Source organism: Benincasa hispida, chromosome 9, assembly GCF_009727055.1.
Source record: "Benincasa hispida cultivar B227 chromosome 9, ASM972705v1, whole genome shotgun sequence".
Lineage (NCBI taxonomy): Eukaryota > Viridiplantae > Streptophyta > Magnoliopsida > Cucurbitales > Cucurbitaceae > Benincasa > Benincasa hispida.
Window position 1 is genome coordinate 19,798,834 of NC_052357.1, and position 15,314 is coordinate 19,814,147.

At 32.4% G+C, this 15,314-nt stretch overlaps 1 protein-coding gene and 1 pseudogene across 1 annotated transcript; both read right to left on the reverse strand.

The window, feature by feature from the left end:
• Positions 1-317: 317 nt before the first annotated feature.
• Positions 318-443, reverse strand: LOC120087422 (annotated as a pseudogene).
• A 1,748-nt stretch (positions 444-2,191) lies between these two features.
• LOC120086579 (blue-light photoreceptor PHR2) lies at positions 2,192-6,199 on the reverse strand. Its single transcript, XM_039043306.1, has 4 exons — positions 5,077-6,199; positions 3,787-4,016; positions 3,577-3,648; positions 2,192-2,630 (listed from the first exon to the last, which is right to left on the reverse strand). Exons 1-4 carry the CDS (start codon positions 6,046-6,048, stop codon positions 2,549-2,551), a joined length of 1,356 nt encoding a protein of 451 aa, XP_038899234.1. The 5' UTR covers positions 6,049-6,199; the 3' UTR covers positions 2,192-2,548.
• Between the last annotated feature and the right edge of the window lie 9,115 nt (positions 6,200-15,314).

The window sequence follows — 15,314 nt, forward strand, 5'->3', positions numbered from 1 at the left end:
TTAAAATTGTATAATTTTATTTATTCTTAAATTATTTGATAAAATTTAGAAAAAAAATCTGATAAAAATGAATCAATTAAAATTTGAAAATATGTATAACAAAATATATTAGTATGAAAAGTTATTATCATAATATATTTATTTAAATTGTTAAGTTAAAAAAAATTAGGGAAGATGATTTAAAGGCAACTAGAGCATTCCCATATTTACCAAACAACGTAGGCAGTTATGTGTTCCTTTCTCGAAACAGAACAAACTTTTTTGGGTAAATTCAATATAACAAAGACCTGCACTCCAACTTTCCTACATTCAAGCTATTGTGGTGGACCTTCCCCCTTGAAAAATAAATTTACTATCTTACCGGCCGATGGCCCACGTATTAAATATAAACTGATGTGAGCAGATAATACATTTAATCTTAGCCAAAATGCCGAAAAAGGAATGCAATTCAATGCCTTACACCACCGCTTTTATACTCACCTTATCTCTTCAATTTCAAACAATTATTCGATGTGGGACAAATCCCTGGAAAGTTTCTTTCCTTCACACATACGACATTCCAATTTTGTTCTCTAAAGTCCTTTACATATTATTTAATAATCAAACAGTGGCTGACAAAACTGTAAAAGGGACGTTTGAAATTAACCATTCTCAGAGTAATTTTAGAAGAGTAAAACTCTTTTTTACAGATTCAAATGACTTCGCCTTTGGAAATCTTATTTCATATTCTTTCTTTTCCATTTCACAATCCTCTCTCAAATTACTTTTTTTTTAATTAAAAAAAATCACTTTTAATCCTTAAATTTTTGTGAAAGTAACAAGTTAATTCCTAAACTTTAGCGGTTAACAATTTACTCCATGTACTTTCAGGTTTGTAACAATTTAGTCCTTAAACTTTATTATATAACAATTTAATCTTCATGTTTTGAAATTTGTAACAATTTAATCCCTCACGTAAAAAACTCATCAAATTTTGACGTCAAGTTTTATTATTTTATGATATAGACTTTGTATTTTATAAAAATATCGAGTCATTAGTTGATCGAATTCTTTATATAAAAAATCTCATTAAATCTTAACAATAATTTTTGTAATAGGAACCAAATTGTTATAAATTCGAAAGTATAAACTATAAGAACTAAATTGTTACAAAATTGAAAGTTTAAATACTAATCATTACAAACAAAAGTTCATGAACTAAATTGTTACTTTTATGAAAGTTTAGGAACTAAAATGATTTTTAACATTTTTTTTAAAGAATTATAAAGGTTAGAAAGAAATAATAATTTAGTCTTTAAACTTTTGTTAGTAATGATTTCGTACATGTACTTTTAAATTTGTAACAATTTAATTTTTAAAATTTAATAAAATAATAGTTTTAACCTATTAACTTTAGGATTTGAATTCTCATTCCAATTTCATTAGTTTTTTTTTTTTTTAATTTTCAAAATTTGGGTTGAATTTTCAAACATTCATAAAAAGTAAATAATAAAACAAATAAATTAATAAGTGAAAGCAGTATTTATAAGTTTAATTTTTTAAATAAGACAAAAAAACCATGTGATTATCAAGTATAATTCAATATCTATTACACATTTTTAAAGTCAACTCTATTAAAACCATGTGATTGTCAAATATAGAAACTTATTAGATACTATTTAAAGTTCAAAAACCATTAAACATGAACCAAAAAAGAATATATAATTATTTGATATCTCAACCAACACGTTGTTTCTATGTCAGCTCTTTGATTACCATAAATCTACTTTCATAAAATCTTTTAAATAGAAGATCAAACCTTCAACTTTAAAGAAAGAGTACATGTCAATTAACTCGTAGTTGAACTCTAACTCTAATTACAAACGTTTGATATAATATCAAATTGAAAACTTTAGTTCATACAAGATGGAAAATAAAACTAATTTAGAATTTTTGTTTCAATTTGCTAGTCCCACCTCTAGTTCTCATATTACCTATTTTAATAGTAGATTCTTATTTCTAAGTAACAAAACTAATCGTAACACATAAATTTCAATTCAAAGCTAATTTTTGTAAATCTAAAAAATATAGCTAATATAGTTAACCAAAAGGTCTGAAGTTTAAATCTCCAACCTACGTACTGAATTCATTCTCCTCTAGTAAACAGAGGGCACGGTTTAATGGGAAAGTGTAAAAAGAATCAGAACAAAAATTGACATGAACAGCCCATCCCAACTATTGAAATCAACCAGTTGAATACAACAGAAATTAACCTACAATTTCACACCATGCAATAGGCAGAACTGAGGTTTTATGTGTTTAGAACAGAAAACATAGTAGGAAAATGAATACCTCTCTCTCTCTTCTTCTTTCTCTCTGGGGGCAAAATTTAAGATGTTCGACCGGTTTATTTGTAGAGCTAGGCGAGGTCTTCTAAGCAAACGAGACGAGGCTCGGTAGACGTGAAATTGGTACAAAAAATAAACAACGTTTACGAGGGCAACTTACGGTAATTCCAAAGATCAAGAAATGCCTACAACATGAGGATATGCCTGCTTTCCAGCTCTCCCTAAGCAAGGGCGCCAGTGCAAGCTGTGGCTGGAGAAGGATTGGGCTGTTTCTTTGTTGAATTGTATTTCTTGGTAATGAATCTGCAGTAGACCAAGAATTGAGTGCATTAATATAGTGATCTAAGCATAAGGGTATTTAGACTTTACCAATAAACCTATCAAGTATTATCAATATGGTGTACTTAGAATTGAGTGAAACATTTGAATTCAGACACACCTAAAACTCTGTTTGATAACAACTTCATTTTTAGTTTTTCTATTTTTAAAATTTACGTTTATTTCCTTTCAATGTCCTTACTGTGAATATCATCTTTATTAACAAAACATTTTTTAGTCAAATTTAAAAAACAAAAGCAATTCTTTTTTAAATCACATTCTTATTTAGTAATCATTTGATTTTTTACTTTTGGTTCTTGAAATTAAACTTACTTTCATCTACAAGTTTCTTTGTTATGTTAAACATTACTTCACATTTTTTTAAGAAACACTTGAAGTCTAGATCAAATGTTAAACGAACCTTTTTTTAGTTTTGAGAATATCTCATAGATAGAATAGTATTTGTAAGCTTAATTTTCAAAATCTAAAAACTTTGAGGCCTATACTTTTAATACAAACATGTATAAAGATCAAGATGAAACCGAGGGAAAAGAAGAGGATAAACAACCCCCTTATCTAATTAAGTTTTAGAAAGCAACTCTACTTAGGGTTCAAGTTGAAACTACGAAAACCAATAAAACTCACTAAATCAAGTTAATTCAATCAAACATTCTTGTCAATTGGTCTGATTTCTATCAAGTATAAGAAACAAAAAGATAGTTACTCAATTCAATTTGGATGGGTTTTTTTTGTCGGAATGTTTTGGTTCGTTCTATCTTCGAAAATATTATTGGTTCTGGCATGGGTGTATAATTTTTCTTAAAATGACTCCGACTCGCTTAGATTCCTAACTTGAGTTGGAACAAACAATATCCAGTGAGTTAATCCATAAAATCCAGAACAAATTGAGATGCATATGTTTTGGCATTACCTGAAGAAATCCCTCCATAATAACTCAAACATCAGCCAGTTTGTTCCAGTGCCATTGCCACCATCATTCTTCCTGTTAACAAAAAAAAAAAAAAAAAAAGGTTCCCCCACGTAAGAAGATTTTCTCAATGATTAATGTGTTTCTTTAAGAACTCTGGATAGGCAATGTAGTCTGAAAAAGAAGACAAACAGGTTGGGCGTCGATATACACCTGGAAACAGTTTTATTTAATTCATCAAACACCGATCGAGGTGAAATACAACCCATGGTTAGCCATGGAGAAATTTTGTTGGAAAAGGTAGCACCATAGATGCTACTCTGGACGCCGTTCTTTGTCGCCTTTGGTGGTTGGGCTCGGCACTCAGCTGCATATTTTTGAAGCCTATGAAGTGCTTCAGTCTCCCCTCCCACTTGAGAAGTATTGGGAGCTAGCCATCCTTCCTGTATGATGAAATTAACAATGTTGTGATATTTCAAGAAAAGTAGAGAATACTCTCAAGATATATATTGAATGTCACAAAGCGTCTGTTTTATGTTGTAACCAAATGATTTATTTCAAAATGCACCTGCAGCAAGGACGAAAAAATTCTAGAAATCTTTTCAACTCATGAAAACTTGAGAAGGTTTCAAATTTCAATCTAGAACATCAATTTGCAGCACAAAAATCCTGAACAACTCATAGTCCTACAAAAGGCAATAATATGCAAAGGCATACAGAAACACTATTACATCTACAAGAGAGCACCATTTCCACTTGATTCAACCAGCAGATTTTGAGTTGGTCTTGCGCACATAACAATCACGTTGAATTTTTTTTTTCCCAATGTTAGTTCCCCTTTGCCACTATGACTCCGACAAGATAATCGACATTGCATCCAATAACTAGTAGAAAGCTAAAGAATTTTCTTGTAACTCATTATCCAATGCCTCTTGCAGAATTCAAATGTTGTAAGCTACTATCAAACAAGAAGTCATAGCCAAAATTGCTGTCGAAAGCCAATCTGTGAGAGTACTAGTTAGGAGTATATGGGTGTAGTATGATATTACTACGAGCAGAGTGGTAATTAGCACCGGTGTTAGGGATAGAAGGTGTGAAGGATTTTGGTAGTTTCCATTGAGGGGCTTTAGGAGAGAGATAGCTCTCTCAATCCTAACATGCAACCAAATGCCAACCAAAACCCAGAAAGACAATCACAATGAAACATTTTGAGTAAAAAAACCAGATATTAAATGAGTTTATGTTATGTTCTTCTCATTTTACCAACCCAAACATCTCAGAACAGAAGGGTAGGGAACTCAAATACAAGTTCAAAACCATGAGCTTCCGGGTCGAAATTAGCAATTAGATAAACTTATCCAATCATCAAGCATTAGTTGAAATTAACTTCTCCTGCCAGTAACAAGATTACCAAATTGAACACAACAGCAGAACAATCCTCATCTTCAGCCAAAGAAACAAAACAAAACGAAATTCAAGCAGCAATGAAGAACAAGAACAGACCTTAGACATAGCCACAGGTTGGTTAAGACCCAAATCAGATAAAGAAGGAATGTCCCCAGGCTCCACATCACCACGAGAAGGCAACCCCTTCATCTTATCCAAAGCTTCAATCGTCTTCCTCACACTTAACCCTTGAACTTTCTCTCTAAAGGCACCATGACTGGACGGCATATCCTCCATTTTAAACGGCAAATCATCGATGTGATACAAAGTGCTTCCCCAAAAGTACTTAACCTCAACATTCTCCTCCTTCATCGCACTTTCAATCCTCTCCTCCGTCTCCATTTCATCGTGTGAAACCTCGTAGTGAGCATGAACTGCATCAGCTCCAATTTCCTTGGCCAATTCAACAAGAACAGTTTCAGGTTTCCCAATTCGAACAACGAGATTAGAACCCCTCGCCTGGAGATTCTTCCGCAAATCCGAGACAGATTCAATCACAAATGCAGCTCGGAACGGTCCAGTTTTATCGAAACCAGACGACGATTTGCCGTAATCTCTCGGATCGAAACAGTAAACAGGCAAGACAGACATAGAATCGTTATGAGCAGAGTTTAGGCATTCGTTATCGTGGATGCGTAGATCGTTACGGAACCAAACGATGGTAGCTCGACGAATTCCAGCACCATTGGAAGGCTCTGAGGGGCGGCGAGGGCCTAAAGAGAGAGGGATTTGAAGTGGGTTGGCAGCAATGGTGGATTTGAGAGAGATTTTTGGGGGACAGAGAGAAGAACAGGAAATGGGTAAGCGAGAAAGAGAAGAAGCTTGAGTGGGAACTTCATCTTTGTTTGGTTGCCGAGAAAACAACCCAGAAAATTTGGGTTGGACGAGAAAATTGGAGGGAATGGCCGTTGACAGAGATAAAGTGAGAGAAGCGAGGGCGAGGGGCGGCGAGCGAACTGGAACGGCCGGAGATTGGTCGTCCGATGAATTGGGTTCAGAATTTTCGAGGATTTGGGAGTTGGGATCCATGATTGAAGCTTCAAAGATTGGAATGAAGATAAGATTTTGAGGAGGTTTCAAAGAATTTTGCTTCGCTCGCTGGTCGTGAGGGAATTTGAGGGAGTTGGTGGAGTGAGGATTAGAAAGCGGAAATGTTATGTCCAAAAAGCACAGCTCTTTTTGGGGATATTTTTTTTAATAATATTGTAAATAAATATTTGTTATGATCTAAATTCTAAACTATACGGCTGCGCCTACCAACCGTTGGTGAACATTGGTTGTCGCACTAATATATAGTTTATAGTTTAGTTTAAAAAAATATTATGGTTAATTATGATTAAAACTTAAATATCATTTTTGTTGTTGTAATTGGTTCAATTTTAGTCCATATATTTTTAACTATTCAATTTTAATTCATATAATAATATTAAATTTAGTTTCTCGAAGTTGTTTTTTTTACTGAAATTAGTTAAATAATAACAATAATTTTCATGCAAAGAAATATAATATGTGAATATGTTTTCAAATTTTATATTAAAAAATACCAGGTTTTGTTTGATAACCATTTGGTTTTTTTTTTTTTTTTTTTAAAAAAAGTAAACCTATAAACACTACTTTCACTTTCAAATATCTTTCTTTGTTATCTACCTTTTACCAATTATTTAAAAAATCAAGCAAAATTTTGAAAACAAAAAAAAATATTTTTGGAATTTGCAATTTGGCAAAGAATTCAACTATGTACTTAAGAAAGATGCAAATCATTGTAATAAATAGGGAGAGAATAAACTTACTTTTAAAAACAAAAAATAAAAAACAAAATAGTTACCAAATGAGGCATAAGACAACAATTTTTAAAAAGAAAATTAATTGTAGATTAGTAATGGGGACTAAATTGAAGAGTTATTGAAAGTACGATGACTAAAATTGAACAAACTTCGAAGTATAAAGATCAAAATAGTAATTTAACTAAAACGTTCATTTTATTTGAATAAGATTGAGCATTTAAGAATCTACTTTTTCTTCACAATGAAGTAATTGCTATGCTCGTTTTGACAATAATTTATTTACTCTAGTTTAATAGCTTTAATTTAAATAATAGTTTGTTTAAGATTGTTGCTGGTGAATTTTATTTGTTAGTCCTTGAATTTTAAGGAATATGTATATTTGATTCTAGAGTTTTCAGACCATATCTTTTTAATATACGTGTTTTCTAAAATAAAATTTAAAGTCTTTAAAGTAATTATTATTATTTTAAAGAATGATATGACATTTTAAATTAGAAATTTCATTTTAAAAAACTAGAAACGGAAAGATTCAAAACGAATGATATGTCTTTGACTATGCTCAAGTGGGTAAAAACGAAAGATTACAATGCAATGTTTTGAGGGACCATAAAAATAAATTTTAAATGTACTTTTTTTAAAAAAATTATAAATAGACACATCTATTAAAACTAATAAATATGCACGTGTGTTCAACTCTAATTAATTAATTAGAGAAGATTTATTAACTGATCCAACCAATATAGATAAATAAATTTACATCTTTGAGTAAATTGCATATTCATTTTTCTAACACTTCAAACATTAGCCCACTGCATGACTTTTTTTTTTTTTTTTTGAAAAAATATCATTTTCGTCCCTACGATTTGAATTTAGTTTCTATTTGATTCTTAGATTTCAAAATGTTACACATTTCATCCTTAAATTTTGGGTTTAATTTCAATTTAGTCACTAGATTTCAAAATGTTACAATTTTACCAATAACATTTAAGTTTAATTTCAATTTAGTCCCTAGATTTTAAGATTTTCACTTTTTCACTTTGTTTTTTCACTAAAAACTCATTTTCTATCTTTAATGTCTGTGCATGTTAATAAGTTTAAAATAATTAATATAGTTATAATTAATTAAGTTTCCCTGTTTTTCATCACGTTTTTAATTAAATTTAAAAATTCACTTCCTAATTATTTTAAATTAATTAAGAGACATTGATGTCAATGACTGGGAGTGAGTATTTAATGAAAAAATGAAGTTAAAAATTTAAATCTTGAAACCTTAGGATCAAATTGAAATAAAACTCAAATCTCAAGGGTAAAATTGTAACCTTTTCAGAGACTAAATAGAAACCAAACTCAAAACTTAAAAACTAAATGTAACATTTTGAAACCTATATCCAAAACCTATGGACCAAAAAGATTTCTCTCTCTCTTTTTTTAAAATCAAATTTACAACAAATTGCTATATAAAATGGATAGAAATATTTTTTTTATAATACGGAACAAAATTAATATTTATTATAAATATCACAAATGGTATGGTATGTAAAACAGATACACATTCTTAGTATCAAAAAGCCAAATGTCACTCCCTCTACACTTCATGTATATAGTCATATGTCTTGTAAATGCTTGAAGGAAATCACAAACATAGATCTCCATGAGTAGCGAAAGTGGATCATTCCAAACTCCATTTAGATTGAACACAAACAATTACAGTCTAACCGGAAACAAACAGATTATGCATCGTTAGAAATTACAGCATGCTACAATAGGATTCGAGGGATAGAGTATGTTGAAGAACCATTCTTCAAGTATCCCTCGGTCCGTCTCCAATGCTTCCACACCAACACTCGAACGCAATGAACAAAATACCAACAGCACGAACGTCTTGATGCTCCTCGAACCCAATCGAGTCCAATTCGATCCTCGAACTGAGTTTAGAACACCACCACAAGTGTTACCTTGGTATTCTCGATGTGAGAATCCAGAAGTTGTGGGCTCTATATGATCTTGGCTTGAGGAAGAGAGGAGGTATGCGATCGAGTAGACGATCGAGTAAGTGGGAGATAAGAATACTGTCTATCGCATAGATGATGTACTCGATCATGTAGCAATGATCGGTTGAGTAACGATCATATAGTCAACTCTTAAATGATCGTTTAGACTCTCAACGACCATCGCTTAGTAAAAACAATTTTCACTTGATAGCCCTTTTCCGTGAGAATTTTTCGAATGGATTAACTTATAATTTTGGAAAATAATTTTCCTTTTTATCTCACGATTACCATAAAACTTCCAATAACCTCCCACTTAAACGGTTTTTAGAGAAAAAAATAAATAATTCTCATATAATTAACATATTATAAATAAATATGATAACCAATTTATCATATTATATTTATATCCTATAGTTTTAATATTTCATCATATGAAACATACAAACCATTCTATTTTATGGTACTTAGTACAAAACATATTTATATTAATTCCTCCAATTAATGTATCTCATACATCACACCAATTATATCACATATAATTGAATTTCCTTTTGTTAATTTGAACACTTCAAACTAACTCAAAATCTGATTCTCAACTTGAACCCATTGAGCTACTAAGGGGACCTTATGGACTTGTAGCTTGAAGCCCCGATGGTACGTGAATAACTGACTAAACTCTTTAGTCACGAGATCCACCATCCGTTAACTGTCGGGCACTTCACTAAAGACCGACAGTTGTACTCTTCTCACTACAGATATATTTATGTGCCCATATAACCAATCCACATTGCGATAACCCTTCACAAATCGCTCGTATATACAGTTGAGCCAATTTACCGTTTTGCTCCTGTAGTTACATCTAACTCCTTAAGTAGCACTGATTTCTCTAATAAACAATAAGTCATAGTCCTACTATGACTGAGTTCTCTCTTCCAAAGAGAGGGTGTGGCCACTATGTTTAAGACCTAGAATCAACCCTTAAGGGAGCATTTATCTACTTACCCCTGCTTCTAGGAAGGAGTAAATTCCGTCTTGTGTAACTGAGTTCCCAGCTCCCTAATAAGATAAATCCCCAAAAACGTAGGTTTATTGAGTCGGCAATCTGGCCACTTTCACCCATACTAATCAAAGAACTGCCCTCATAAGCAGGAGTTCCCAAAACACTCAGGAATAAGGTCATGTCACCTATGGTCATTTTAGTTAAATGTAAGTCTTAATTATCAACGATGTTATATAAAGAGATTAATCATCTCGTGGTTCGGTCTTATAAAAACTCTTTGTATAGGACACCCCCGCTCGCATGTCTACACATGAATAGTCAGGATTAGACCATTTGTAGCACTTTACAATACTTGTAAATATCTACAAAGCAGGCCATATCCGTAGTGTCACTAGGATAAAGTATCCCTCCTTTATCCTTATACTACAGACCATTTAGGTTATTACTTAAGACACGATCTACTTGTATGTCTCACATACATGCTTAAGTCACATGAAATAACCACAGATCTTAGTTTATTGGATATGAGTAAATGCAAATAAAATAACACTTATTTTATTAATAACAATGTGTACAAGACTATTTACAAACTACGAGACTCCGGGAGAATTAAGACACCAATCCCAACAATACTCACTCTTAGTGTCTATGTAATTCACCTCCTACTTGCCAAATTGCCTATAAATAATGGCATTTTGTGGGTTTTGAAAGACACACATTGGGCAAAGTCCATGAAAATTGGAGAAAATGGTGAATTTAGAGAAATCCTTTATTTTATATTTTGTTAATTTATATATTATGTTTAATTTATTTTAATATTATATTTTATTGGTATTCTTGTTACTGTTATGCTTCTTAAGTTCACAACACGTTATCAACACGAGTTCCTATTGTTTTCCTTGCTAAAGGTAGGTCCTAAAGGTATGTTAGTTTTTCTCTTTTCGTTATAATTAATAAATTAATTTTTTTTTTTACATATTTGATATATATATATTAAATTTCTATAAATATAATATTTTGTAGTAGTGTTACTGTGAAAAGATTAAAAAATTAGAATTTGTAGCATTTGATATTAATGGTAATAATTATTTGTCATTAGTGCTTGATGCCATAAAAATATGATCATTAGAAACAATTTTTCTTTCTAAGGCTCGTCGTAAATGGATGCACTTGAGGCTCCGAAATTTTAAATCAATATGTTAGATAATACATTTTTCTACATTTCGAATATGCTCCTATAGTAGCAATATCGAGAGTAAGGTTTTAAACAGTATTTTGAGCTAATTTCATGTCTTCTCGTGGCCGAATAAAATAACGAGTTATTGATGAAAAATCATGAATCTCAACCAACTGGAACGACATCATTTCCTGAAGCGTATGGTGTGAATTTTAATAATAATAGTAGTCGAGGTCAAGACCATGGAAAATGAAGAAATAATTATTATTTTCATAGTGGTCGTTCTAATCATTCAAATTTCAAAAGAACCACACAAAATGATGGATAACAAAGGAAAAGCTCCACAAGATAAGAGTTCAAAAAGTGTTGTAAATAAATACTTCCGATGCAGAATGATTAGGCATTGGTCATGTGCTTGTTGTAGTCAAAATACTTTGTTGATCTCTATCAAGCCTCCCTAAAGGAAAAATAGGGAATATGGAAGCAAATTTTGCATACCATGATAAATGACATATTTGACCCATCTCATATGACAACTTTGGATGTGGCTGACTTATTTGAATCTCCTAAAGAGAAACTCGGCATAATTAATGGCACATTAAGTGTTTCCTTTGACTTTGGAAATATCTAGATTTAATATCGTTTTTTTTTATTCATCTATATGTTTTTTTCTTCGCTTAGTAGATGCTAACCTTTGTATATTCCAAATGTTGTTTTTCTTATTGTAATTATTTTATTTTAATGAAAAAACATGGATCATTTTCATATGTTGTGTGACTAAAAAATGAGTAAAGAAGATTTATATCTGGTAGACAGTACAACTACACATATAATACTTACAAGTAGAAAATATTTTTCCCAATTGACAATGCTGGAAGCAAAAGTCTATACAATATCAGGTTCGAAAAACCTAATTGAAGGGTTTGGAAAAGCAAATATTATTTTTCCTAGAGGAACAAAATTTACAATTGACAATGCATTGTTCTCTAGTCAATCAAAGAGAAATCTACTTAGTTTTAGATATATATATTGTAATGGTTATCATATTGAAACTGATAGAAAGAATAGTATGGAGTATCTTTATATCATATCTACTGTCTCATATAAAAAATGTATATTAGAAGAGTTGTCTGCTTTATCTTCTAGATTATATTATACTCATATACGAGTAATTGAAACATAAGCAACAATGAAACTGAAGTATATAAGTCTATAAATATTTAAAATTTGGCATGACAGATTAGGTCATCCAAAGTTTATAATGATGAGAAGAATTATTGATAATTCAAATGGAAATCCATTGAAGAGTCAGAAGTGAAGGAAATCGAACACGAGGATTTCCATGAGCAGCAGAAAGATCATTCCAAATTACAATTGTATATGAACTTTACAATTACAATCTCAAACAGAAACACATGGTTATGCATTAAATACAGAAATTACAGCATGTAATACATAAGATCAAGGACAAAAGTTGCACACTTTTGTAGACTCGTCGCCAAGCTCTTTGATCACGAATGCTTGCCCACAGCTACAATGCAACACACGAATGCTCCTTCAACACGACCGCTACACAGCACGAACACCGTGCACTCGAACTCAGCAATTTCATAGCTCACGAACACCCCGAACAACACGAACGGTCTCCATAGAACCTCGACAGTGTCGAGTTGAGTATGACATCACCAAGAAGGCTATCTTGGTATTCTCGGTATGAAAATCTAGAGGGTGGGCTCTGTGTGAACTTGGTTTGAGGAAGAAGATGGAGGAAACAACAATCGTGTAAACGATTGAGCAAGTGGAAGATGAAAAAACCTATCGTATAGGTCGATGCCCAATTGTTTAGCAAAAGCTAAGCGATCATCTAGCAAAAGCTATGCGATCGTATAGCTCGTCGCTTAACTGAGTGTCTGTTTCCTACTAACACTCCACGATCGTTTACCTTATCCAAGCTGTTGCTTAGTAAATCCTATTTACTTGACAACTTTCATCAGAATTTCTTTTTTCGAGATTGGAAATACTTAAATCAATTTTACTAAAACTTCCTAAAATTAGGAAAATATTTTTCCTTTTATCTCACGGTTACCATGAAACCATCAATAACCTCATACTCAATTGGTTATTAGAGAATAAGATTTAATTATCTAATAATTAATATTATTATAAATCTAAATGATAACTAACTTAACATATTATATTTATAACCTATAGTTTTAATATTTTATCTCATGAAACATATAAACCATAACTCTTTTCTATTCCATGACTCTTAATATAAATCTCATTTACATTTGTCATCCACTCGATGTATCTCATACACCATACCGATCATATCATATATAATCAAATTACCTATTGTCAATTTGAACATTTCAAATCAACACCAAGAACTGATCCTCAACTGAATCCATTGAGCTATCAAGGGGACCTTATGGAACTGTAGCTCGAAGCTCCAACGGTACATGAATAATCAACCTCTTTAATCACGGGATCCACCATCTGTTAACTGCCAGACACTCCACTAAAGACTGACAGTTGAACTCTCCTTACCATAGATATATTATGTGTTCATCTTAACCAATCAGCAGTGCGACAACCCTTCATAGATCGCTCGTAAGTACAGCTCGGCATATAACCATTATGCCCTTGTAGTTACATCTAACTTCTTAAGTACCACTGATCCCTCTAATGAACATAAGTCATAGTACTAATATGATTAAGTCCTCTCTTCCAAAGAGAAGTTGTGGCCACTATGTTCCAGCCTCGAAATCAACCCTTAAAGGAGTAATCTTTCTACTTATCCCTGCTGCGAGAAAGAAGTGAATTCCATCTTGTGTATTGAGTTCCCAGTTCCTAAATCAGATAAGTCCCCAAAAAAGTAGGCATGTTGAGTTGGCAATCAGGCCACTCTCACCTATACTAATCAAAGGACCGCCCTCAAAGGCAAGAGTTCCCAAAACACTCAGGATTGAGGTCGTATCTATTGGGGTTTGTGCCCTAAAGTCTCGTGTCCTGTAGTTTGTAAACAACTTTGTTCGAACACTTGTGATGTATAATATAAATGATATTTACTTCACTACTTGACTTTGCACATTTAGATTTTTTTAATTTTACCACAAACTAATAAACTTAATATCCCTGGTTGTCTTTATGTAACTTAAGCATGTATGTAGTGACATACAACTGGATCATGTCTTAAGTGACAACAAAAATAGTCTGTAGTATATTGATATAGGAGGGAAATCTTATCTTGCTAAGCGATCGATTACCGATTACACTGTCGTACGTTATTAACTAAACGATCGTTTACCTTTTCTTAAGCGATCGTTTAGCTCCTGACATTTACTAAACGATCGTATAGATGATCACTTAGTATTTCCAACACGATCGTTTGGACGATCGCTCACCCTTTTCCTACACGATCGTTTACATTTTCCTACACATCGTTTAGACGATCGCTTACTTTTTCCTACACGATCGTATACTTCACCTAAACGATCAAGCATCTTGTCTATGCGATAGACGACCTCATCTTCCACTTGCTTGATCGTTGTGTACGGTCTCTCTTCCTTCTTCCCTCTACCAAATCCGAACAAAGCCCACACTTTGGATTCTCACTCCAAGAATACTGAGGGCTTTGAGTGGTGTTGCCTTTCTCGTTTCCTTCTATCCGAGTGTTGATTGTTCGAGAAGACGGTTGGATTTAGACTCGCTGTGAAGAAGAAATCTTCATTTAGTATGATCTCTTGACCTCTTAGCATTAGAATGCATATTAGTATGTTTTGAAGGTATATGCGGTAATTTTTATCACAATGAATTGGAAAGATCTGCTTACGCTCGTACGTACTCTTAATAAGAGTTCCTTCAATTGGTATCAGAGCACTTCGTTTTTTGATATTCAATTCAATTGCTGCAAAAAGAATTGCAAAATACATTCTTTGTGGGAGCATTTTTATACTGTTTAATCGTTAAATTGCATGGATGTGCGGATTTATGGATGTTTTCGTGGATGTTAGCCTCGATTTGTTTTAATTCTTTTACATTTGCGGTTGTTTGTAAAGGCCCCTGCGTTTTTGGGCTTTGATAATCGTTATCGAGTCTGTAATTCAAAGTTGGTTGAGTTTTGAGTCGTTCGTGAAGAAGTTGGAGCAAGTGTTTGTGGTTTTCGAGTAAGAGACGATCTGTCAACACTCGTACTCCATTTTTCCTACATAAGTGAGTAACAAACATGTTAAAGTAAAATTATGAAAAGAAGGTAAAGAAAGTAGGCAGATGGAGGAAGAAATTCTAAGTGTTAGAAATACTTAGTCAAGGGTGAGTTTTAGATAATATAACAAGTGAAA

What these genes read in the sequence shown, in the direction of transcription:
- LOC120086579 (XM_039043306.1), bottom strand. Translation starts at nt 6,048, where the DNA reads ATGGATCCCAACTCCCAAATCCTCGAAAATTCTGAACCCAATTCATCG. An exon ending in TTAAATAAAACTGTTTCCAG is followed by an intron (nt 3,649 to 3,786) that starts GTGTATATCGAC and finishes TTTTGTTAACAG; the next exon opens with GAAGAATGATGGTGGCAATG. An exon ending in TTATGGAGGGATTTCTTCAG is followed by an intron (nt 2,631 to 3,576) that starts GTAATGCCAAAA and finishes GGTCTACTGCAG; the next exon opens with ATTCATTACCAAGAAATACA.